This window comes from Pezoporus flaviventris, unplaced genomic scaffold, assembly GCF_033815535.1.
Source record: "Pezoporus flaviventris isolate CSIRO_AGI_PZ_B2104156 unplaced genomic scaffold, CSIRO_AGI_Pfla_v1 ptg000007l, whole genome shotgun sequence".
Lineage (NCBI taxonomy): Eukaryota > Metazoa > Chordata > Aves > Psittaciformes > Psittacidae > Pezoporus > Pezoporus flaviventris.
Genome location: NW_026892555.1, coordinates 32,184,768 through 32,207,140, shown reverse-complemented (window position 1 = coordinate 32,207,140; position 22,373 = coordinate 32,184,768). Strand labels below are relative to the sequence as shown.

At 37.5% G+C, this 22,373-nt stretch overlaps 1 protein-coding gene across 5 annotated transcripts in view; it reads right to left on the bottom strand.

Annotated features, from left to right (window-relative positions):
- Positions 1-22,373, bottom strand: part of STAU2 (staufen double-stranded RNA binding protein 2) — a 143,873-nt gene that overhangs the window by 89,080 nt on the left and 32,420 nt on the right. For all 5 annotated transcript variants that reach the window (XM_061448277.1, XM_061448279.1, XM_061448278.1 and 2 more), the window contains exons 6-10: positions 19,891-19,998; positions 13,795-14,007; positions 10,114-10,251; positions 6,553-6,684; positions 1,807-1,867 (exon numbers count right to left, since the gene is read on the bottom strand). In XM_061448277.1, the coding sequence (XP_061304261.1) occupies positions 1,807-1,867; positions 6,553-6,684; positions 10,114-10,251; positions 13,795-14,007; positions 19,891-19,998 (652 nt within the window). The remainder of the gene's footprint in view (positions 1-1,806; positions 1,868-6,552; positions 6,685-10,113; positions 10,252-13,794; positions 14,008-19,890; positions 19,999-22,373) is intronic.

The following is a 22,373-nucleotide window of genomic DNA, read 5'->3' as shown; positions in this document are numbered from 1 at the left end:
CTGCAGGGATAGGAGAGAAAAGCTAGATGTCTTAATTGTGCTGTTCCAAACTCCCATATGTTAATGTTTAAAAATGTCAGCATTTGAAGATGTTTCAGAGGCCATGTCCTTAGAGATTTTCACAACACAAACAGAAATCACTTAGAAGGGGATTGATGGGGATTGACAGTAGGGCTGGAAGGAAGCAATTAATAAGAAGGTCTTAGAATCTGTAGAAACCTTCTTTTCAGGGAAGCACAATGACATGTGCTGAATCCAAGAGTAATTAAATACTAGCAAACTTTTGTGTAAGTTGAAGCAGAAATTATTTCCCAGGTCTGACTGGAAATTCTGCATGTATACTGGAACAATACTGAATCCCCGTAAAATCTGCTTTTAGGACCATGTCCTTCAGACATATACAGACAAAAAATGGAAGGCAGCTTATGTGTGTGTCCATCTCTAGCACATTCCTTAGTTAAGGGAGATGATGTCTGGGGCTCTTAAGAAGTCCAAAACTCTAACACAGTTCAAGAGAAGAATCCAGTGCTCATGGAAAAGTGAAGGAAGTACTATTTAAATATTATCTTTACCACCCTAACCAGCAAAATCCTAGCTATAAGGTCACACAGGTCTGTCCTATTCATTACCTGTTGCAATAAAACTGAATTTGGTCTTCATCAACAAGGTCACTTGGGCCTTTGTGTCTTCAGACATGGCTCAAGGAAGAAAGGAATTACCAGTACCAGAACCTGATCAGGGTCAGGGATGTCTTGAGAAATTTTCAGCCCATACAAGTCCATTGGACCAAATGGGATATATCTTAGTGTGCTGAGTCAACAAGCTTATGTCATTGCAAGGCCACTCTATTATCTTCCAAAATGTCATGGAGATCAGGAGAGGTCTCCAATGCCTGGAGAAAGGCATCATCATAAAAAAAAGGCAGGCTGGTCAGCCCCACTTTGTCCCTGGGAAAATCATGCAGTAATTCCTCTTAAAGCCATTGGTGCGCACACAAACACTAAAAAAAATAAAAAGCCATTGGGAACAATGGGCATGAATTTATCCAGGTTAAAAAACAGCCTAAACAACCAGATTACCTTTGTGATAAAATGACTAGATTTATGAATGGAGGACAGTGGATGTTATTTACCTTGGCTTTAGCAATGTTTTTGACATTGTGCCTCCCTCAGCATCCTTGTATCCAAGCAATGATGTTAGAATCTAGATAGATAAATTACTAGATGATGAAAATCTGTTTGGATGATCAGGTTTAGAGGACAGTGATATGCTGTGGGGGACCCAATAGCAGCCTTCCAATACCAAAAAGAGGTTGCCAAACAGATGGAGTCAGGCACATTACTAAGGTATGTAGAAGAAGAACAGGAGATGATAGTCATAAACAAACAGAAGATGTTATGATTTGGATAAAAGGGAAACAAATCAAAGTGAAGATAATTAAGCACTGGAACAGGCTGCCGAGAGAAGCAATGGAATCTCCGTCCTTGGAGAACTGGAAAAAAAAAGACATAAGCAATCCTGTCTGAACTCTGTACTGACCCTGCTTTGAGTGGGCAGCTTAGATGACCTCCAAAAATTCCTTACAACTTGAAGGATTTTATGATTCAATGACTAAATAAAAATCTCCTTGTTCCTGCACTCATTCATACCTACACTCACAGGGAGGATACGAAAGACTTAATTCACCTAATTGCAATAAAACCCCTAAAATATTTATAAAAAGCATTTCAATTGTCTCTAATAATCCAATTCCTACAGAGACAAAGAGAACTAAGAATAAATATAAATTTAGAAAGCAATACTTACTGTTACTTGTCGGCTCAGGAAACCCAACATTCTGGCTGTTCCAACTCTTGTTTTCTCCAAGCTGAAACAGGTAGAAAAAAGACAAATAAGTAAAGAGCAAACTACTCCTTAAGCAGAACATTCATATTTATAAACTAGTTGAAAGATCCTAAAAACGATGACTTGGAATTGCCACATCTGCTCACAAAATTTTGTTAAGACATCTTAATTTTTGCCTAAAATAGGTTCTTTGAGAAATGAATACCCTTCATGAATAAACATTAACAACTATTGCCTAACACTGAAATATAAATGTTTCCCCAAGGATTAGGCTTAACTCAATGTTACCAAATCAGAGTTAAAATCAAATGTTTTATGCAGCTCTCAACTGAAAACATACACATACAAGAGAGAAATTATATTCTAAAATGAGAAGATCCTAATATCTATCCATGAAAGAATGCGTAAACACTACAAAGTATTTTGGGTATAATTTTAAAATATTTACTTGCTAGGAATACTTTCAGTTACTGAAGTGGACACAATAGAAAAGATTGCAATTTTCCATTTGATTTTAATACACAGACTTCTTTGAGGAAGCTAATTGCCTTCAAATTAATTATATTATGTTTAACACCGGGTATTACTCAGACACAGAAAGGGAGCAATTAACACAGAAGTTAAAAATGGAGCCATTCCTGAAGTCTCCACAGTAATTAAGATGGCAGTGTTTTAGAGTTATGTGTAAATGTGGACAAAAACGTCCGAGCTTGCTCATGAAATAGGAGTTATTGACAATCAGCTCTATGAATGCGAAGCCAATGACCCTTTTCAGATTTCACTGGGGTTACCCCTTGTCCTATCCTTATATGCCCCTGTAAAAAGTCCCTGTCCCTACAAGTTTTTTGAAGGCCTCCTTTAGGTACTGCAAGGCTACTCTAGGGTCTCCCTGAAGACTTCTCCATGCTGAACAAGCCCAACTCTATCAGCCTGTCTTCATAGGAGAGGTGCTTCAGAGGGCTGAAGCACCTTTGTGGTCCTTCTCTGGAGTGAGTCTCTGGACTCACTCCAACAGGGCCGTGCCTTTCTTATCTTGAGGACACCAGAACTGCACACAGCACTCCAGTATAGGGGGAGAATCACCTCCCTCGACCTGCTGGTCACGCTCCTTTTGATGCATCGCAGGAGTCGTTTGGCTTTCTGGGCTGCGAGCACACACTGCCGGCTCATGTTGAGCCTCTCACTGACCAACACCTCCAAGTGCTTCCCCTCTGGGCTGCTCTAAATCCATTCTCTGCCCAGCCTGTATTTGTGCTTCTGATTCCCCCCACTCATGTGCAGGTCCTTGCACTTGGCGTTGTTGAACCTCATGAAGTTCAGCCACCTATCAAGGGTGTCAAAGTCCCTCTGGATGGCATTCTTTCCCTCCAGCATGTCGACCGAACCTCATAGCTTAGTGTCATCATCAAAATTGCTGAGGGTGCATTGAATCGCACTGTCCATGTCACTAACAAAGATGTCAAATGTTCCAATGCCAACCCCCGATGAATGCCACTTGTCACTGGTCTCCACTTGGACACTGAGACATTAACTGCAACTCTGAGTGCAGCCATCCAGCCAACTCCTTATCCATCGAGTGGTCCGTCTGCCAAATCCATGTCTCTCCAGTTTAGAGACAATGATGTCATGCAAGACAGCGTCAAATGCTTTGACAAGTCCAGGTAAATGATGTCAGTCACTCTCCTCTTATCTACCAACACTGTAACCCCATTGTAGAAGGCCATTAAATTTGTCAGGCACAATTTACCATTAGTGAAGGCATGTAGGCTTCACCAGTCACTCCTTTTTTCCTATGTGCCTTATCATAATTTCCAGGAGGATCTGCTCCACAATATTCCCAGGCACAGAGATGAGACTGACTGGCCTGCAGTTCCCCATGACTTCCTTTTTTATTTCTTAAAAATGGAGGTTATATTTCCCCTTTTCTGGTCGGAAAAGAGACTAGGCTGCTATGACTTCCCAAATATGATGGACAGTGGCTTGGCCATTTGAACTGCCAGTTCCCTCAGGACCTGCAGATGCATTTCATCAGGTCCCATGGGCTTGTGCACCTTCAGATTTCTTCGATGGTCTAGAACCTGATCTTCACCTACTGCAGGCAGTTCTTCATTCTCCCCGTCCCATCTTTGCCTTCTGCAACTTAGGCAGTGCGGCTGGAGCACTTGCCAGTGAAGACTGGAGCAAAAAAGTTGTTGAGTAACTTGGCCTTCTCCATGCCTCTGGTAATCACATCTGCTTCCTTCTGGAGGGGCCCCACATTTTCCCTAATCTTCTTTTTATCACCAATATACCTGCAGAAGCTTCCCTTGTTGCCCTTGATCTCCCTGGCCAGATTTAATTCTTTAGCTTTCCTAACCTGATCTTTATCTTTCCTAACCTTGGCAAGCCTATGACCAAAGATGCTTTTCCCTTTCTCTGACAGATAAACTCCATCAGCCCACAACAGAACAGGTTTCTCAAAGTGAGTCCAATGGTCCAAGTAGCTGAACCCCCTGCCTGTGGTACCTGTCCTGTAACCATACATTGATTTGCCAGATTTGACTGGCCCTTTGAAACTCCCTCCTTTTGACTGGGAGGATTGATGAAAAAACTGCCTATGCTCCAGAGTCCCTCAAATATATTTGTATTTACCACTGTCTGTTACAACAGCATGTTTTTTGTCATGAATCCATATTGTGCATCCGTAACATGATAGGAAAATCAGCACAAGTGTGCCGCTACAATACGAGAATTTCCAACTCTCCTTATTAATCTCTTTTTACTGTTTATTAACTTGAGTGTGATGAGGAATTTAAGAATTCACTTAGTTATCCTTAGTGTTGCTGTCTCAAATGAATGCAATCTATTTTGGTTTTCCTCTGCCTAAGAGAATTAAAGTGACAGGAAGAAATTAAAAGATAGAAGCATGAAAAAGTAAAGACATCACAACTCTCCATTTTCACACATAGAACTGACGTCCTGATAGCTGCAAAAAGTCTCTCAGGGCACTATCAAACTTCTCTCCTCAGGGTTTCACACAACCATTACAGATTTCTTCCAGCAATCTGATTACCTCAGAAAAGAGCAGAGACTTTATATTTTACATTACCTGGATTACCTATTCACCCATGCTGCCATTAGCACCATGCATGGCTGTTGTAAAACTCTTAGGTCTTCCTTAAAACAGTTCATACAGTCACATTTTATGCACTGAGGTTAAGGTAAAAACTCTGACTTTGGTTCTGCTTTTTTTGAAGGGAGGAGGAAGGGTATGAAAGAATGTGGGGGGTGCAAGGGATAGAGAAGTTGCCTTTTTTAAAAGCATCAAAAATAACACAAGTGAAAATTGTCCATTTAGATGCCAACCTGATACGTCAGCTAATCTATGTTGGGCCCCATTTTGGAGTCAAAGAGAGAAACAAGTATCTTTTAATGGTACATCTTTATTGTGCAACTTTTATGGAAGGAATTTTGCAATGCTCAAATTGGTAGACATCTAAGGCTATTTTCTCTCTTCTCCAGCACAGTATCTGCAAATATGTTCAGTCTATTATATACAGAAGATAAAGCCAGATGTTCTAGATATTTTATGTCCTTAACCCCAGCAAAGCTATAAAAATTTGTTCTATGATCTTGAATACCGCCACTACATAAAATTTGAGTAGTTCACATTTTTTGGATACTGCATCATGTTTGCTCATTGTGTTCAGTATAACAGCAGGCCATTGTATGCTTTCCTATCAATTCTAAGATATCTATGTCTGCAAGCATGTAATTAAACCTTTTTTTTTTTTTTTTAAGATAATGCACTTGTAGGCAATAGTTTAATAAATGCAGGGAAACAAAGCAGCCACTCTATTTTTTTAATATAACCACAAGTTTCCACTGCATAGAGCTCTCCAAAGCAACTATGTTGTAGGCTGAAATTTTTCAGGCTTTATCTCTGAAAATTAGTGAGTAAAAATAGTTCAGCCAGTTTGAAATCCAGGAATGAAAACCTGTGTTTCTCTCTTTTGATTTGTTTTTTTAAAAAGCCCTTTGGCCAAATTGGCAGTGAAGAAAAACTGATAGAAAGTATCTTCTGGAGCAGAAAAGTCTCAGCATTCTGGTGAAATGAATTATCGTTTGACTCTGTCATAAGCCTTTTTAAAACAGCTATGAATGTAGTGTCTTCAGGCTAGAAACACCATCTAGGTTCCAAGTACCTCAGTTTAGAGTATGGCACGCTTGTTGAAGACTAAGTACAGTTAAGAACAGTGAAGAACATAGTGACAGTGAGTATGACTAGCATACATCGAGCAGCTCCTCTTAAAGAAGAGAGAAACAGGAGATGCAACACTAAGACAAACATTGACTACCATGGCTGCTTCACGTATAAAAATTACTAACATCATTCCTCTCAATGCTCTCTGGATGTCCAAAATGGATTAAAAGCAAGACGCACATTCATCCTGATTGGTAAGTAGAAATTGGCACACATGTCTCATGTACACTTTTGCATACAGACTATCCTATGGAACTACATTACTGTTTGTAATTACTCCTAGAATAGTACACTACTAAGTGTAGCTATAGAGCTATAGCTAAACAAAGGCTGATCTCTGACAAGCAACCTCCTAAAAGAGGGGGTGCACATGGTTAAGCTTCCACTCTTACTAAGTGACTAGCTGAGACAGCTAAAACTCCAGACAAGGGTAAAATGTGGGCATTTTAACAACTGATCCTTACCTTCTCTGGTTGGTCTTGAAGAGGAGTAGAGGCTTTGTAACCCAGCTGTAGCAACATTGCTTCTGCTGCATTTCTTTTAGCTATTTTCTTGTTTGGGCCTGTTCCAGTAGTAATATCATTGCCTACTTTCACCTTAAAAAGAAAACACTGATCATAATCACGACAAAGGTAAGACTTCTTAATATCAGATGTAATAATCTTGCTGATCTACCAACAACTGTCAGCCTCTTTTGATGAAAATGCAATCTTGAAAAAGTCACTGCAAAAGGGGACTACAATACTGCTTCTCACGGAGGAGCTGGATGAGATTTTTCAGAAGGTCCCCAAACTCATACCTCAAAGAGTTACATTTTTCTGTCTCTCAATGTACACACAGTCGTCTCTCTCTTCCACCAGCCTCTGTCAACCCCATTCTCCCTGCTGAACAACTCCCCCACTCTTTCTTAACGCAGGAAGGAAGCACTGTAGGACCTGTGCTTCCTCTTTCTTGTAGAAGCGCTGCCTTCTTGTAGAAGCTCCCGCGCATTATCAGGACAGTATCCAGAACAACGGAGAGACAAACAATGACCTGGAGATTTAAATAACAGTGGTTTCTAAAGAAAGATGAATACCACGTTCATATTCCTCCACTTTGTTGCATGCACTGCAAGGAACATGGGGGCTGGGTCTGCTTTCTTCAGCACTTACACCTGACAAGCTTTTATCAAAATTGTCTTTGGAAAGAAGTCTCCTCATTGGACCTGTGGCCTGTACTGCACACAAGGGTTTTGACAAACAGGATGCCTTTCATAAACCTGGGAGAAATTAAAATCTCAAAATAAAGGCAAATTATAGACAATGGATATCCACAAAGACTGAAACTCTAGCTTATTCATAGAATAATCATGGAATGGTTTGGGTTGGAAGGGACCTTAAACATCATCCAGTTACAGCCCCCTGACATGGGCAGGGACACCTTCCGCTAGACCAGGTTGCTCCAAGCCCCATCCAACCTGGCCTTGAATACTGCCAGGGATGGGGCAGCCACAGCTTCTCTGGGCAACCTGTGCCAAGTGCCTCACCACCCTCACAGTAAAAAAACTTCTCCCTAGTATCTAATTCCTTGGCTTTTAAATTCTTGAAGCTGTATGAGTGTGTTTTGTGAATTAGTGCTGTCATTGCTATTCACTTATGCAATAGTCATAGCTCTTGGATAGGTATATTTCAGTCTTTTCATTAAGCCATTTTATTTGCCAAATTTTTTCTTAAGATAGTGTATTACCTCAAGGTGTGTTAAAAAAAGGAAACCAAAATAAAATAAGAATAATAAAATAGCCAAGGTAATTTGAATGAAAGAAACCTCAGAGGTTAAAGACCTAAAACAGTCTGGAAGGAGCTTTAAAAATATTGTAAAAGTAGTCATGCACTTGTTAAATAAATAATAGCAATAAATTTAGTAATTGATGTTATACAATAACTATTCACTTTCCTCACATTGCCATTTATATATTTTCCTCATAGTTTTCATTTTTCTTTACTCAAATACTTATTAATTCTAAACACAGAGGATGTAACTAAATAATAGTGATCACAAATATCCTTTCTAAATACATATAGAATTATGCAAAAAAGCTTTGTCTACCTAAACCAGAAACATTAATAAACTCAAAATATAAACCTTATCTTCTATGCAGTTCCACGATCACAATTAAAAAATAGCCTTATGAGTTTATATGCAATAAAATTGAGGGACTTTAACGGGACAGGGCAAAAAGATAATTTATAACATAGCTCACAATAAATCAATACGCTGCTATTTCTCAGACCTGTAAAACTGGTTTAGCTATTATTAAAACCTCTATCAAGGATTAAAGGTCTGACTACAAAGAGAAAGAGCTTTCTGAAATTAACTTTGGGAACAGAACACCAACTAATGTCATCAGAGGTTTTCTTGTGTTTATCTAGTAGTCAGGACAAGTAATTGGATCCATTTCATCACATCTAAACTTGCTCTTTGTGTGACAGATAAAAATGAACATATTATCTCTGGATATTTTACTTCCACATTCAATTAAATTAAATGAAAACATTGTTTAAGCAGTTTATACAAAGGCTTTTTATCCTGATAAGGTTCTTTGCATGTCATAATGAATTCACTGAGACTTCCTGAAGGTGGGAGAAACAGCAGTATGATTTGAGTGTGAAAATATTACAAAAGGGGAAAAAACAGAGCTAAAGTGTTTAAAAGTATTCATAACAAAGCAACTGTTGTATGGAATTTCTTTGACTTTCCTAAGTCTTCTTAGATAGGGGAGACGTCTACATGTTCACTGCTGTCAAGATCCTTTTTTTATTCAAACCAAGGATTTTGCCACTATTGAGACTCCTCCAACAGAAAAAAATATTCCCAGCCCATCTTTCTAATACTGGACTGTGTTGCACAGTCATCTTCTGATGCTTTAAGCAACCATCTCTAACTGTGCACGCTCCCATGGGAGTGTAAGCATGGAAAAAGGGACTGTGTGTGACAGAATTACTCTTTTTTCAAGTACTTTCACGTAGCATAAAAAGTTGGAAATCCAAGTTTATATTCATAAATCAGTTTCTGCAACAAAAGGATCCCAATATCTTCTTTTGCTTCAGAGACAAACATAATATATCATCAAGAAAGACCACTGAGATCCAAGGAAATTAAGATTGCTAGCCTATCTTGATAAACATGAAGGAGGGACTCAAAGATTTAAGTGAAAATATAATTAATTTCCTGGGGAAGGAGATGCTGGAACATCATAAATCCTGCTTGTGATCAGAAGTGACATTTTGGTGTGGTTTGTAGACAACAAGTCAAAATATGTTGAGGCATGCTGTTCTGAATTGTTCTGACACAAAACTACCCATGAGTGAAAACACAAGAGTAAAGAATTCTTTCCTGTTCCTAATCTTTCTCAACCTGCTTTTGTGCTAACAAAATATCAAGGCTATATCAAATCTTTGTGCATGTTCTTCATTTGAAAATTAAAGCACCTACTGATTCTGTATTGGGTCCAGAGCCTTTAACTGGACGGGCTAAACCACTGGATGTAAGGCTGGTTTTGTGGTATTTCAGACATGAACAAAGCCACAAAGAAACTGAAAATCTGAAAAGATTTATAACACTTTTTAAAACTGAAACGCTTGGTAATAGGGAGATACTCATATCCATATTTCAGAATACTTGACTGTATTGCAATCATCTGATTAGCAACACCCCATTTTTTTCAAAAAGACAAGTAAAAGTAAATAAATCCTGAACCACCAGAGATAAAGACAAGTGATAAGACCATCAGGTGTAATAAAAATAAGGAGTATAAAAAATGCAAAACCACTACAACAAAACCATCTAAAAGGCACGTAACCTAATTGCCATTTGTTTCAGAAGAAAGTTTAAACAGGCTTTCTGATACTGTATTTCTTGCATAAGTGACCATAAAGCAAAGAAAGAGCTAAACACAGAGGGATCCATTTCATATCATGCCACCATTTTGCTCGAGTTTGAACATAACATAGCAAGAGCATTATCTCTAATGTGATGGCAGATGATACCTGCATAACAAATTCTCTACGGCGAGGCATTCCTCTCTCTGAAAGAAGAACATACTCTGGCTCCTTCTCCTTTTTGGCCTGTTGGATCTGAGCCAAACGACTGATAGGATTCATTCCTTGACCATATTCTGGTCCAGTCTAAAACAGATTTAAAAGAAAGAACCGTTATTTCAGCATATATCCATACTATTATGCTGCTTCAATAAGCCATTTACGAGGGTTACCTCTCCTTTAATACTGCCTTTGAGAAAATAAGAAGTAAAATTCCCATCGTCTAATCTGTTCTGAGACAGAAGGTAAGAATCCTTAAGCACAAAATGTTGCAAAAATTATACCTCTATTGTCTGCCACTGTTGAAGGTAGTGTGGATAACTAGTATCTGTAAGCTGCTAATACCCTCATGTCTCTATGGAGGTCCTATTGGGATGGATGAAAATTAGTGGGTCCATCAGTCAATTGCATCTTATTGCGTTATTTCTATGACCTTTTCCCTTAACACCTTAAAACAGGTTGCTGCAGTGCTACAGTATGCCATATGCTGAGGAGGGATTTACAAGGGGACTTAAACAGATTTGCCATTTAACAAGGAAGCTGCCTCTCTCAGCTTTCCTGCCTTCTTTCTCAACACTTTTGCCTTCCATTCTACAATGCAACTAAAGGTGTAGAAGGTTTGCTCTGTTTGTGTTATAGGAATTCACCCTCACAAAACTGTTACGTAGTGAAGCTAGAGAGGAGTAACTCCAAGGGTTAGAAATGTTGCATAGTGTGAGCCACCCACAAAGTATTCCAAATGCTTTACAGATGAATCCTTACAATAACATGTCAAAATGTATGCTTGTTGGAGGAACTAAACTGATGGAGGGAAAACAAAAGGACTGAGAGACTGATCTGTCCAAGATTTCACAGAGAGGTGAAAAACTGCAGTCCTTACAAAACATTTAGTTTTGAAGTCCTTTTAATATGTTATTAATCACACAGCAAATGCTCTCTGGATGCAAATAGCTATGAAAATATTTGTTTGCAGTTCCTACAAAGAAGAAATTAAGATCCAAAAAAAATTATCTGAAGTCATATTTAACTAATTTATATACTATAACACAAAGAATGAACTTGTAAATGTAAAAGGCATTTGAATGTAGAATTGGTTTTATGTTATTGAGTTACTTCCTCTTCATGAAGCCATTTGCAGGATAACATCAGCATTCATGCTTGTTTGAGCTTCTCAAATAAGAACAAACAAGTGGTCCAGAACCTAAAGAGATGATCAGCAACTGAAGGCAAAAAACCAGAGAGAGATATTATATTAAGAAAGCTGTGCAGCAAAACCTACATAGTGTAACTGCTGAAATTGTTAAGAGAAGACGTAGGTGACAGAATTAAAACAATGTCCTGCACAAGGGTAGCTGTGTGGGCAAGAAGCCAGGCAGAGATAAAATGCAGAGCAGGCTAAATAAAGTGCAGGCAATAAGATATAGCCTCATAAATATATATACAAAGAAAAATAAGTTAGTGTTGTCACTTTTTTTGATGCTCAAAACATATGCAGGTTAATTTAAAAGGAAATGGACATAGTGAAAGGATTTCAGAAGTTTGGCTATTCAAAAAATAAAAACCTTCTACATACCCAGGTTATTCTGACTATTAACATCTCTTTTAACTTGGCAAACTTCAGATAATTCAACGTAAAATTGTAATGGTAAATGGTACTTGGTAATGTGAGGTATTTTTTACATTATTATACCCTTAGCATCTTTCTTGAGAAAATCTTTCCAAAATGAGACTGCCAGAGCCAACAGCCTTTTCAGATCGTGCAGCTGCATTAATGCTGATGGTTTTCCATTGAATAATTTTTTATGTTAACTTTTTCCTGGACGTGTTTGAGAATTAGATCCTCAGAATTAGAGTAGGAGACAGGTATTTAATTAACCAAGCTTGTTTTGACAAATCACTCATTCTGTTTCGAAGGCAGAAGAAGATGATGAAGGAAGTCTTTATGTTGATTTTCCCAACCCGTTTTTGCACTCTCCAAAGTATTTGCTTATTTTAAATGGCTTTTACGTTGGCTGCTCCTACACTCCTTTGCACTCAGTGTACTGAGTATACACATTTCCAGTGGTCATACTTCTAGTAAAGTAAGTATTGATTTACTTATTTTTACAGTCTATCAATGTAACACTCGATGAGGACTGAGTTCAAGCCATACTGGTGTAATACTGTCCATATGTCCATATTATGGAAGCCATGGACTTAATTCAGAAAAACTGAAGATTTTTTTTTTTTTTAACTTACAAGAGGCAAATACAGAAAAAGAGATAAAATTTAGGTCCTGAAACTATATTCTGAAGTAGATTTTGGACATGAAGGTTTCATATTTTTTCCTGCAATTCTAGTCTCAAGGTTCCTGATCTGCACAGTATGGGGCAAAAGTGACTCTAAAACCAGAGAGAAAGTGAGTATCTCTCCACTGCTATTTACATTGACCTAAAATGAGTATTAAAGTCTACTAATGTGCCCTTACGTATACCAAAATCGCTATCCAACATGGCAGACAATAGAAATTCATGTACAGAGAGTTTAACTACTTCCTCACAAAATGCTTCTTCCTAAATTAAATGAAATGGAGCAGATTTCAGCCATTTCTAAAGCCTTGTCTTCTACATTGAGAAAATGACAAGTTAATCTAATTAGCTGCTCAGTACTGAGACCAGGTAGTGATGATTCACAAATACTTGGACACTGTGTGGCTGCTTTGGTTAGATCATTTGGAAGACTAATTACTTCAGACGACCCTTTGGTTTTGTATGAATTTAGGATGAGTAGACAAACCACGGCTAGTCACCGCAGACTGACTGAATTGTAGAAGTAGCAATATATTAATGCCACCGAGAATAAAAGCACCACTTACGAGGCTTGAGCTCTCAAAAATCAAGAGCCTCTAACGGAAGCCTCATGAGTGCAGCAGGAAGCATATTAATAGCCTCTGAGAAGGGTATGTTTTAATGGAGAGAGGGTGCAAAGTCTGCAAGTTCTCCATTGGCCGGTCTCCCATTTTCAGCATTTTCTATCTGTATTTAAGTGCCAGAGAGCATTTTCAAGCACACGCTAACTTTAACACAGACACCTGAAACAGAAAAAGTCCTTTGGCACTTGGCAAAGTGGTGCAGCAGGCTGAGATGTCCACATTCTATTTCAAAACTTTCAAAAATTAAATTGAAGCTGAAGCCACAAAACTCCCAGCTCCACAAGGGGAGGAAGCTGGACTGTGCACTGTTTCTCTGTATATCTAGTATTTCATATATCTTTCTCCCTCTTTAAACTGGGGAGGGGGAAAAGATCAGGAAGGGAACCACCACATATGCTTAGTGGCGTCTCCTAAAGACAATGCTAAAACTTCACATGGCTGTACAGAGCTGCTTGAAGGGTTTGATCCCCCACTAGACTTGGACCAAACCCCTGAAGACTTCAGTGATGTGAGCTCAGTTCTTAAGCTGAGCACTTTACAAGCTATATTATGTGTGAGAATTTCACAGCAATCTCAGAATTTAAAAAAGCACAGGCGTATTGGCACAGGCAAACAACAATATTGACAGAAAATGAGAAAAAGCCTTTACTGATTTTAAATCTGAGTAACTGTTACCGTCTGAGCAAACATTCTTAATTCTGTCAAAGATGGACACATACCTTCAATATTGTTTTTGGACGCTTTTTAAAGTAAAGTTTTGGCTTTTCAATCACAGGAAGCGGAGGAAGTTTCTTAAGTTCTTGTAGGACAGCTATTGCGGCACGTTTCTTTGAGAGTTTCTTACTGTTGCCTTCTCCTTCTGCAGTGAATTCTCCTACTGTAACTCGTGTAACAAAACTCTTCATATGAGGAGGTCCACTTTCTTTAATCACCTTTTAAGTGAAAGTAACATTGACTCAAATCACTCTAAAAGAATATAACTTGTTTGTATCTCTGCAATGTACTTACTACTAATGCAGTTTTCCTACTAATTGAAGGCATTAGATGAATGTCTGTAAAATGTGGACAATTAATTACAGTATCAAACTTGAGGACAGAAAATTAAGGCTAATTAGATAAAGCAAATCTAACGATCATGTTCAATGTTTCCCAGAAAGTACAGCAGACCTATGTTTTCAACAAGATGTATACAATAATACAATACACAACAATAAGGCATATGTAGACCAAGGCTGCTGTTTTTTACCTTGCAATGTGTTTCATATACTAAAAAAATTCAATTCACGAAGGTCCACTGCACTTGGGCTATTTCTTTACATAAAACATGTTCAATACTAGATTTATATGGCATCACTTCAACCCAGTCATCATTTTTTTCTATTATAATTGAAACTTAGGATGCTCATGCACAGTCCCAAACTTCAGTGTGAAAGGCGTGTATTTTTATGCTGTCCTGGCTGCCAGAGAGTACAACTCAGAGCACTATCCTATACATTGGAAAGCCTGCCACATTCTCACCTCCATGACTCTCAGCTGTTCCTTCCCAACAGTACCAAAAGGAAACATCAAAAGAGCCACCACAACTCACACAAAAGCCATCAGTTCTGAAAAGATTCATTTACTCATTCCCTTCCAAACACATCAGGATGACATTGAATAAAAACATCTGATGTACTTCTCCAACGTTAAAAGTTACAGTAATTTGGAAAAAGGAAAAAAGAAAAAGTTCTGAACGTACCTTCCTTTAGCTCTTTTTGTGTCTTCATTTTTACATACACACACAATCTCCTTTTAAGAGGCTGTACTGTTAGGATGCATTCACCAACAAATCACAGCACTACAAGTGGTAAGGTAGCCATCTCTTCATGTATGTACCCTATACTGGTCTGGACAATGTCTATCAGGAATTAGAGACCTCACTTGGGAAAAGGTTCAGTTATTTTGTTTGATGGGCGGAAGCAGCTACCTAATTTAATCTTTGTTACATGTAATGTGCATAAGGAGACATTAGAGCATCTGACAGGCATCTCCTTGTATCATCTTCAAAATCAATACAAATACATATGTTTTCAGTAGGCAGAATTACATCAAACCATTTGTTGAAGTGTAATGCTTGAGTGCAAGGGAATTGAGGTAAAGGTGCTACGGCCTTCTTGGTGTAATAACTACATTTTTAACAGGCTGAAACCTTCAACCTTAATATTATTACAACATGTTTTGTATTAAAGTTCTTTTTTATCAAGGTCATGTCCCTTGCATTATTTAGTTTTGCTATTACACTGTAATGAGGTCTCCTTAGGCTTGTATTTCTTTTTTAAGCTCTCTTTTGTGGCAACTTCACCCAGTATATACAATTACCACAGCATTTATCACAAAAAAGACACAAAATGAAAATTAACAGACAACTTTGTCCACATTTTCCCAGAATAAGACGACATCTGTGCCAGCATGGGATTTTGCTGTTGTAGTCCAGCAGTGTTCCCACACTTAAGATTCCAGGTAATAATTTCAGAAGTGTTTTCAAGATTGCCTCACTTGAAAGGTGCCCACTAATGTTCACCATGTGAGAAGGCAGTGGTGCTTTTGAGACCCAAGCTAAGCCTCAGGAAGCTTCACTGCCTGCATCAGAGCTGGGACAAGCTCAGCACCAGGATCTCCTGGCTCTCAGGCACAGTTGGGCTTCATATCAGTGCTGAACATCTTCATTGCACTGCAGTGTTTCCCTCTCTGTTTTAAAGGCATATCTAAATCCATCCCTGGACATTGCTATCCAGGTATTACAACATGTTGGCCAGAAAACATGGGTAAATTAACCTTACTAAGGTCCTTAATCTTTTTGTGGTCTTACTATCATTATATAGGTGTTTCTACTTACATGCAATATAATGTATTAATAAAACATATAAGAATGTCTATAGTGATCAGATTAAAAAGGACAAAATAACATGCTTAACAAATATAATTGCTGAGTTCCTAAAATATAACTTTCATATAAATTTTCTCATATTTGTATAAATGCACACAAGTATATATGTGTATGAAGAATGTTAATACAAAACCTGATCATATTTTCATATACAGGAAAATGTATTTCTTAATATAAAACTAATGTATTCTGGTGTGTTTTTCATCTTTTAAACATTTTAGTATGTGACACAAGGTAAATAATTGCCTGGAAAACATTCAAAATTGTTTCTTTGTTAGTGTGTAAATGAAAAAAAGTCTGTGTTGTCAACGGAATGAACCCCATAGGATTTAGATGGGATCTGGATCAAGCTAACCATCCAAATTTGGTAATTTAGCAAAAATAATATTTACCTAACAGCATTTTTGGTTAGCCCCAGGTTTTAGATCTTTTTACTCCACATGATTTCAAACAGTTGTTCTGTAAGCCTTGGGACAGAAAACACTGAAAAGAAATTCAGCCTTTGCTGTCCAAGAACACTATATGCATTAGTACATTAAACTATGTCCTCAGTTGAAAGATACGACCCGTGGACCAAGTCATGGCTAATTTAAAGCTGAGAATTTGATTAAAGGTGACAGTTCAATACACTTTTCTTTTTGTATTCCACAGATTTAAAGAATAACTCCAGGAAGAGAAAACACATGGGGCCAAAACACATCTAAGGTCAAGTTACATCAAAAGTGAATTTGGCTCAATTTAACGAATCATGCTGACAAATGAAAAACAGCAGTACAACTACAACGAAAGAGCAATGCTGGTTTAGTTATTAATTAAACTCCAGGTAGGAAATTCAAAAGATTATGACAAGATTAAATGGACATAAAAAGAAACCAATAATGGAGTAGTCAAAAAGCAGGTCAACAAAAACATTTCACCTATATCCAGTGATTATTAAGAAGTTTCAAAATACCAATATATTAATATATTTCCATATGCTGTGCAGGCATAGCAGATTTCCCCGGTTAAAAAAGAAAAAATAAGCCTGCATGTTTTATTAAAACTGGAGTAAGGAACGGTGACTGACCATCATGCAAAACCTGAGCAAGAGCTATTCAGTATGTCCATCATCCAACCTAAAAGCCTTAATCCCCAGGAGAGAAGGAGCTTGATGGGTGTAAGACTGCCTGCTGAGAACTTGCTCAGACTCCCAGCATCGGCAAATTGGTCAGTTCCTGTTTCAAAATACAGAATCTCTGCTTTACTGTGATAAGACTGGGACACAAGGAACTGCAACTCTTTTTTTCCCAGAACACTGGAAGGGGATGGAGGAGCAGAAAATCTACCTGTTCAGGCACTCTATCACTTCACTACTGATACTGAGAATAAACAAAAAAAATTAATAGTAAAATTACTATATTTGCTATTCTAAAGAAAGAGCACTCTAATCCAAAGTCATTCTCTCTTTTTTTACTGAAAATAAAACGACAACCTAAAGCAGTCCAACATGTTCTAACAATTGAAGTGGTTGACTTCAGTGATGTCTTTTCAGCTCTCCCAACTCCTTACTCACAAATCAGAAATAAAAACCATATATGTTGCAAAAGAACGGAAAAAAGCAAGGTTTTAGCCTACTGCCAAGGAGGGAATAGGAAGCAAAATGACCATTTTTCAGCTATTCTAACTCCTACAGCAATCCGTTTTGTACTCCTCCTTAAAAATTGTTTGTTCACTGAGAGTCACAGAATCATAGAATGATTTGGGTTAGAAGTGACCTTCAAAGTTCACCTAGTCCAACCCTCCTGCCATGAGCAGGGACATCTTCAACTAGATCAGGTTGCTCAGAACCACATCCAGCCTGGCCTTGAATGTCTCCACAAATGCCTTAGAATTCTGAGTTGTGTTTTGACTGAAAAAGGGCATGATTAAAGGTTAGCTAAGGATGCAGCAGCGATGAGTATGCGGTAAAGCTTGTTCTTTGTCAAAATTAAATGCTTTTATTTTAGTTAATAATTTAATAGATAAAAGTTCCTTAAAACTCATCCTAAAGTTCCTAGTCAATTAAAACTAGACATATTACATGAAACAGGGTAGACAGAAGAAACCCACAAGGTTCTGCATGCTCTTGCTATTTTCCACTTCTTGTGCAATTCTAAGGACATGTTTACATAGAACTTTACATATCTTTATGGTCACTGCTTCGTTGCATAACAAAACACTGTTGGAACATTTGCTGAAGCTTTGTCAGATGAAGAAAAGGCAGATCACACACACACACACAATGTCAGAGAAATATCAGAGAACGCTTTGATGCTTGCCTGGAATAACACAAGACCATTTGTAAATAAAAATCCTATCAGAAACATCAGATCCTGGGGATTACCCACAACTGCTTAGCATTTTTATTGAAATATAAGCCAGTACCAAGTTCAGCCAAAACTATTAAGAATGTCACCTATATAAGGACAGGAAATATAAGGGCAGGAAATAACACAAAACCTGTCAGGAGAAAAGAAACTGCCTTTTTTCAATTTTGGTAATGTTTTTTGGCAAATGACACATCAGACTTTTCTTATACCAAGTTATCTCTGCCTTCATTGTCTATTTGCCAAATGCTCTCCCTTAAATAAGCTGAAAAAAAGGAATAAAATTAAGAAGACATCTGAAGCACTATCCCTGTTTACTTTCCAATCTCCAAGGTATTCTCTGACCCATGCTCATACACCTCCTTGCAGTTTAGTGTAATGATTTGTATGGAACGATTCAAAATACTTTCTAAATGCTCAAGAAATAAAATGATGCGTGAAAACCGAAACATTAATTATGAGCTTCCTTTTTGAAACACAGGCATGTGTTTCCATTATGCCTGATCTTACAGAAGAGTTATGTTCTTTATATGTAGTTGCAAATTGAGATCAACACCCCCAGACACCCCAGTTTTATCCTCCAGATTTTACATTCTCTTAACTTTCTAATTACTCTATATCACATAGACCATACATATGAAGCATACAGCCTTTACAAGACTGAGGAATTCCTTAGTCAAGACCAATATTCCTTGTCTCTCTTACCTTCTGAGGGATTTCTCAGATCTCTAAGGTCCAAATATCTCATTTGACATTGGCCAACACTCAGTTTAAATGTAAAACAAACCCCAGAAATATAAAACTTTAAAGTGCCACTTACATCTGCATTTTCTGCATTACAAAGAAAAACAAAAAGGGAAAAAAACGAGCTTGAAGTGTGGTGGCTCCTACCACAACAACGTTGGATTTTTACAACCAGTTTGTGTAAGAACTCTCTCAACAGAAAAAATTTTCCTGCTGCTATTCTCCCGTAGTTAGCTCATTGATAGAATTGGAGCTATTCCAAATATTCTTTATTACTTCAGGTAAACAAAGGTGTCAGAAGCAGGTTCTTGGATAAAATCATGTTAAATGAGAACAAAAAATCATGAAGTCATAAGTAGAAATAGATAAGGAGTCAAACAGATAAAAAGATACTCATGCCTTTCCGAAACCAGTACATCGGATGAAAAGTATTTCAGTGGGAACTTTTAAAGTGTTTAAAGCAGTTAAAGCAAAGACTTTGGCTGACTGTTTTGAAGATTATTTCCAATCAGACTGAGTGTGGCTACTGATGTGGCTACTGATTCTAATCCCACAGCAAATCCTGGAATTGTCTTTCTGCCATACACCCATTTGCAATCAAATATTAGGTCTCTCATATCCTGAAAGAACATCTAATTTAATAGTAAAAACTCAGTGTCTTAGACTTTGATACACTAACATCTTTTTTATTTATAGTTTGCATTAATTCAAATGTAATATTCATAATGTATTTTTAACTGTGTTGAGTTGTAGAGGCACTTTTTTAATTCTTTCTTAGCAAACACACAAGTAATACATACCTCAAAACTGACGGGTATATTGCGCTTCAAAGCAATTTCAAACACTACACTGATCTCAGACTTGTTTGCATCTTTATCTTCTTCTGATTCTTTTCCTGTTTCTCCATTCTGAAAATGAAGAATACATTATCATACTACAATTTTTAGAAGATGTAAAAATACAGTATGCTTCTTCCCTGATTTCTCAGACTTTTGAGACCTCCTGTCATGCTGTATATCGGCCTTTTGTACATCCATCTCAGCACCCCATTATCAGACACCCACTAACTGTGAAGCCATATATAATGCACTTATGCTTCATAATAAACACATACACATTAACTGATAAATTAATGATAGGTGGCAAAATACCTTCTATGGGTTTTAGTGTTATTAATGACATGGGTAATAACCATGTGACACACACTTCTTCTGTCAAACATGAGGATCAAACAGACTCTCTGTGGATAACCCTTTCAAGCAAGGAAGAAGTACAGAGGACTGTATTTCTCTCAGAAGAAATTCAGTGAATCACCCTCATGCTTTGACTAGGTCACCAGGTTACAGGTGTCCTCAGCAGGTCCAGCTGGTTAATGGCCCCTCTATCAACTTCCCTGTGGGAGTTATGACCAGTGTGAAAAGGTAGTGACAGAGAACAGCTTGCTCAACACAGAACATTATTTATTTATCCATAGGAACATAACAAACAGAGAGGCTAAAAAATAAAACAACAAAAGGCACATGCAAACATTATCCTGACTATAATTCAGCTTTACACTTTAGGTAAGTCTTATTTTTCTCAGACAAACACTAGCATAGGGATCAGTGAAAGAGTTATTGCCTTCTACAACAACTACCTTTAGGTGTTTGCTCCCCAGGCCACATCTTCCTTAGTTCTCAAAGGTTTCACTTTCAGCTACTTTCAGACTGCAAAGCTCTGAATGTTTCAAACTGAGATCTTTCAACACCCATGTAACCTTGGCCAGGTTCCTAATTTTTTATTAGTGGAGGTAAACATCAAAGAAACTTGACCTAAATTAGGTGGATTCCTGCAGAGTTCCCATCTTACATAACAAAGTCTGATCTAAATCTTCAGCCCCCAACATAGCTGCACAATGCAGATACCAAAGTTATAAAATAACATTTAAAAGCATTGGGTTCTTCACATTAACAATGGAATTTATCAACCTTTTATCTACTATTAATTAACTCTTTATATATTAATCTGTAAGATAATGCAGATCCAAAAATCCAGCAGTCAGCTACAGCATGCAGACTGGGAGCACTTTTTGTCTCACTAAATGACTGCAAAATCCTGAGCCTGAAAGAGCAATTTCAATCCATAACATTAATCTGGAGCTATATACAAAACTAAAACCCCAGGACGTACCTCCTGAAAAAATAGGGTGCAGAGCAAAGCAGTAACAAGGGTAGTTAGAACTAAATTATGTAGGGCCTCTACTCATTTCATATAATGAAAAGTAAAGTATCACTTAAATCAAGAATGCAGGTCATTATCTACAGGACAGGCAAAGCATTGATTAGGTTCACTGAGAAAGATGATCTAAACAGAGTTAAAGGAACAATACTTAAAAGTAAAAATACTGGGGGGGAATATAAAGAGTATCAAATGTAAAGAGTGGGCTACTATTAGTTTGGAAGAACCTAAGTGAGAATCTTACCCAGTATTGTATTCTATTAAGCTTGTGTTTTATAATGGACACTGATAAGCTGAAAATCTGATAAAAAAAGCTACAAGGATGAACTACTGCTAAAAAACTCCAACTTTACCCCGAGACAGTGTGGAAACAATCTGTTCTATAAAAAGCTTCAAAATTGCTCAAGCAAAATTTGTGAATGTATATGGGGGAGATATTTTTTGATGTCTGCTTGTCTTTAGCAAAGACAAGAAAATACCAAATAGATAGAAAATGAGGCTAAGTGAATTTAGAAGAAATACTTTGCAAATTATCCTTGAAATGGGGAATACTCAATCACTGGTATAATTTACATAAAATAATACAAAGCCCACTGGACTGTCACCAAGACTTTAAGTCAAGAATGTTTAGGCTTTCTAGCTATGTTCTAGCTTAACCAGATAGGTAGAGTCTAATGTAGAAGTTACAGTTTAAAATTTCATGATTAATACAAACATATCAGTCCACAAAATCCCATATTGTCCCTTCTGCCCTTAAATTTATACCATATCTTTGCACATTTTTCCACCAAACTCAGTGAGACAGTTTAACCATGGGTCAAGAATAGGAAGAACCATAGATTTTAAGTTTTAGACCTTAGCACTGAGCAATAATCTTTCAAGCCACAGTCATGTGACTTCCCCAAGGAAGACAAAATATGTTCAGGAGTGTCTCAAGCATTCTGGATTTACATTTGATCCTCATTCCACAGCTGACACTTTAATTGTAAGGCCTTTCTTAGCCTTACATTTATGAAACAACAGAGGTGCTTTGGCAGCACACAATACCTCTTTTATGAAAGCAGGT